Raw genomic sequence first — 2,442 nt, forward strand, 5'->3', positions numbered from 1 at the left:
CTAGTCGAATGTCCCGTTTTTCGTTGGTTGATGATTTGATTTACGGTGAATAACTAAATTGGATTTCAATGGAAATTGTGTCTGAGATTACTTCGTTAATGTTGAATAAAACGTAATAAAACATTTATAGTCAATTTGCTGCTAAATTGAAAAACCTTAGAAAAAAAAATAACCCCACAACTACACCAACAAAAATACATTCACAAATACACAACACACACATATACACAGATATGCTCAAACATATAAAACCACAAACAAGCACAGAAACAACTACAACAACAATAACAGCACTAAAACAATGGCTAAAAATTGGAGAAATGTTCGAATTACGACAAAATACAAGAGGTTAGCTCGTTTGAATATTCTAAATTCACCATTTTATTCAAAGCCTAGTCAGAATAATATCCGGGACAGTAAATTCCCTACCACCCCGCCGAACTTCGTCTCGTTCTGAAAGACTCATAGCTGCCATGTTGTTGAGTTGCTTGACACGTGACCTGTGAAATACAGATTCACGTCTCCCATTGGATAGATTGTCTCCTGTTCTCCAGTAAGTTTCTTCGTTCTATTTTAATCTATCTTTTATTAATTTATCTATGGTTTTGTCAGAGAAGGAAGGAAAAATCAATAACGTTTTCCAGGACCTTCGAGATTCTTGGCAGGAAGTTATCTTCATAGTAGAGAACGGGTATGAAAGCTTTTAATAAAGTATACTCCATTAACATCACCCATAGGCCAGGCGGAATGTAAAACTGGGCGACGGATGAAGTCCGGTATCCAAGAACAAGGAAGATTCCTTTTGACTGGCTTCCGCACAGTGTCTTACTATCAAATTTCATTCAACAACCTTTGTTCAAACAGACGCAACGGCAGAAGACTCTACCCAAGGATACCGCGTAGTGAGATTGAACTTGAAACCACGCAATTGCAAAGCAAACCTTATAATTACGCAACCATACATCACATATCTTACTTTAGCATGAACATGGGTAACGCTTATGATACCCAGTTGAAATGATATTCTCCTTCATCTATATTAGTAAGCGGAAATACTTGACTGTCAAAACATCCATTTAACCGTTGAGTCAGCAGTCCCCAATCTTTCTGGCATTGAGGACCGATTTCATGTAAGACAATTTTTCCATACATCGAGGGATCAAGTGCACTACAAAACGCAATAAAGTGCGTAATATATAATCTAATTATTACTTAACACACACACACACACACACACATTACATATAAAGTTCTTTCTTCTATAAGCACAAGACCTTCCATAGACACAAGACCCCGAAAGCACGAAAGACAAAGTTGAGCTCAGCGGAACTTGAACTCAGAACATAAAATAGCAAAATATCGCTCCGCATTTTGCCCGGCGTGCTAACGATTCTGCCAGCTTCCCGTCTTATAATATTCGTATAATGTAAAAACACTTTGCAGGCTGCGATATTCAACAACATAGAAAAAAATTCGAACACTGAATTTTTTTCCAAGCCACCCGGTACTGGTTCATGACCCGGTACAGATCTGCGGCCCGGTGATTGGGGACATCTGGTCTAAAAGATTCCTGTTACAATCCCAGCAGATATAGATAAACTATATGACACTTCGATCCTTGCTCGATCCGTTCAGCAAAAACATCCAGAGACATGTTTCTGAGACTGATGACGAGCAAAGACTCAGAAACATGTCTCTGGATGCAGGCTTAGCTGGGTGGAGGTGCTTGTCTCCCCCTTGTAAACATAAAGACACAAGAAATGTGTCAAGGCCGACAGGAAGCGGTGCAGCTTTCTAGGTCTAACCAACAGTAGTATTATTCCCTTCAGGGGACTGTCACATTAAGTTGACAGCATACAACTACTTCATCGTATCACTACTGCATAAATCTCTCTGAGAGATTTAGAAATGTATTATTTCTAAACTTGGAATTAAAGTTGATATAGTCATAGATTTTTGCTGAACGGAGTGAGCAATGACCGAAGTGTTATATAGTTTACTATATCTGCTGGGATTGATAGAAACTCCAAGTTTAGATGAAATGTTTTGTATAATATAGATAAATAAATAGAAGGCGTCTCCTTTTATCTATCTATCTATCTATCTATCTATCTATCTATCTATCTATCTATCTATCTATCTGTCTGTCTGCCTGTCTGTCTCTCTGCCTGTCTGTCCGTCATTCCCCACTCTCGCATTTGTGTGTGCATGCATGTGTGTGAATGTATATGGAAAGGGCTAGCGAGCGAGGGAGAAAGAGAGAGAAAGAGAGAGAGAGAGTGAGAGAGAAAAAGAGAGAGAGAGAGAGAGAGAGAGAGAGAGAGAGAGAGAGAAAGATAGAGAGAGATTGTGAATAAGGGACAGAGAGATGGTTGGGGGGGGACTATAATTATGGGAAATTTAAACGTAGGCCCTACCCTTCGCAGATTGTCTCTCTCTCTC

General features: G+C 39.2%; 1 protein-coding gene across 1 annotated transcript in view; it reads left to right on the forward strand.

Annotated features, from left to right (window-relative positions):
- Window positions 1-301: 301 nt before the first annotated feature.
- The window catches only part of LOC106874437 (retinal homeobox protein Rx1), a 58,139-nt gene continuing 55,998 nt past the window's right edge, over window positions 302-2,442 (forward strand). The window contains exon 1 of the mRNA XM_052973417.1: window positions 302-416. Coding sequence (XP_052829377.1) covers window positions 302-416 — 115 coding nt within the window. The remainder of the gene's footprint in view (window positions 417-2,442) is intronic.

This window comes from Octopus bimaculoides, chromosome 15, assembly GCF_001194135.2.
Source record: "Octopus bimaculoides isolate UCB-OBI-ISO-001 chromosome 15, ASM119413v2, whole genome shotgun sequence".
Lineage (NCBI taxonomy): Eukaryota > Metazoa > Mollusca > Cephalopoda > Octopoda > Octopodidae > Octopus > Octopus bimaculoides.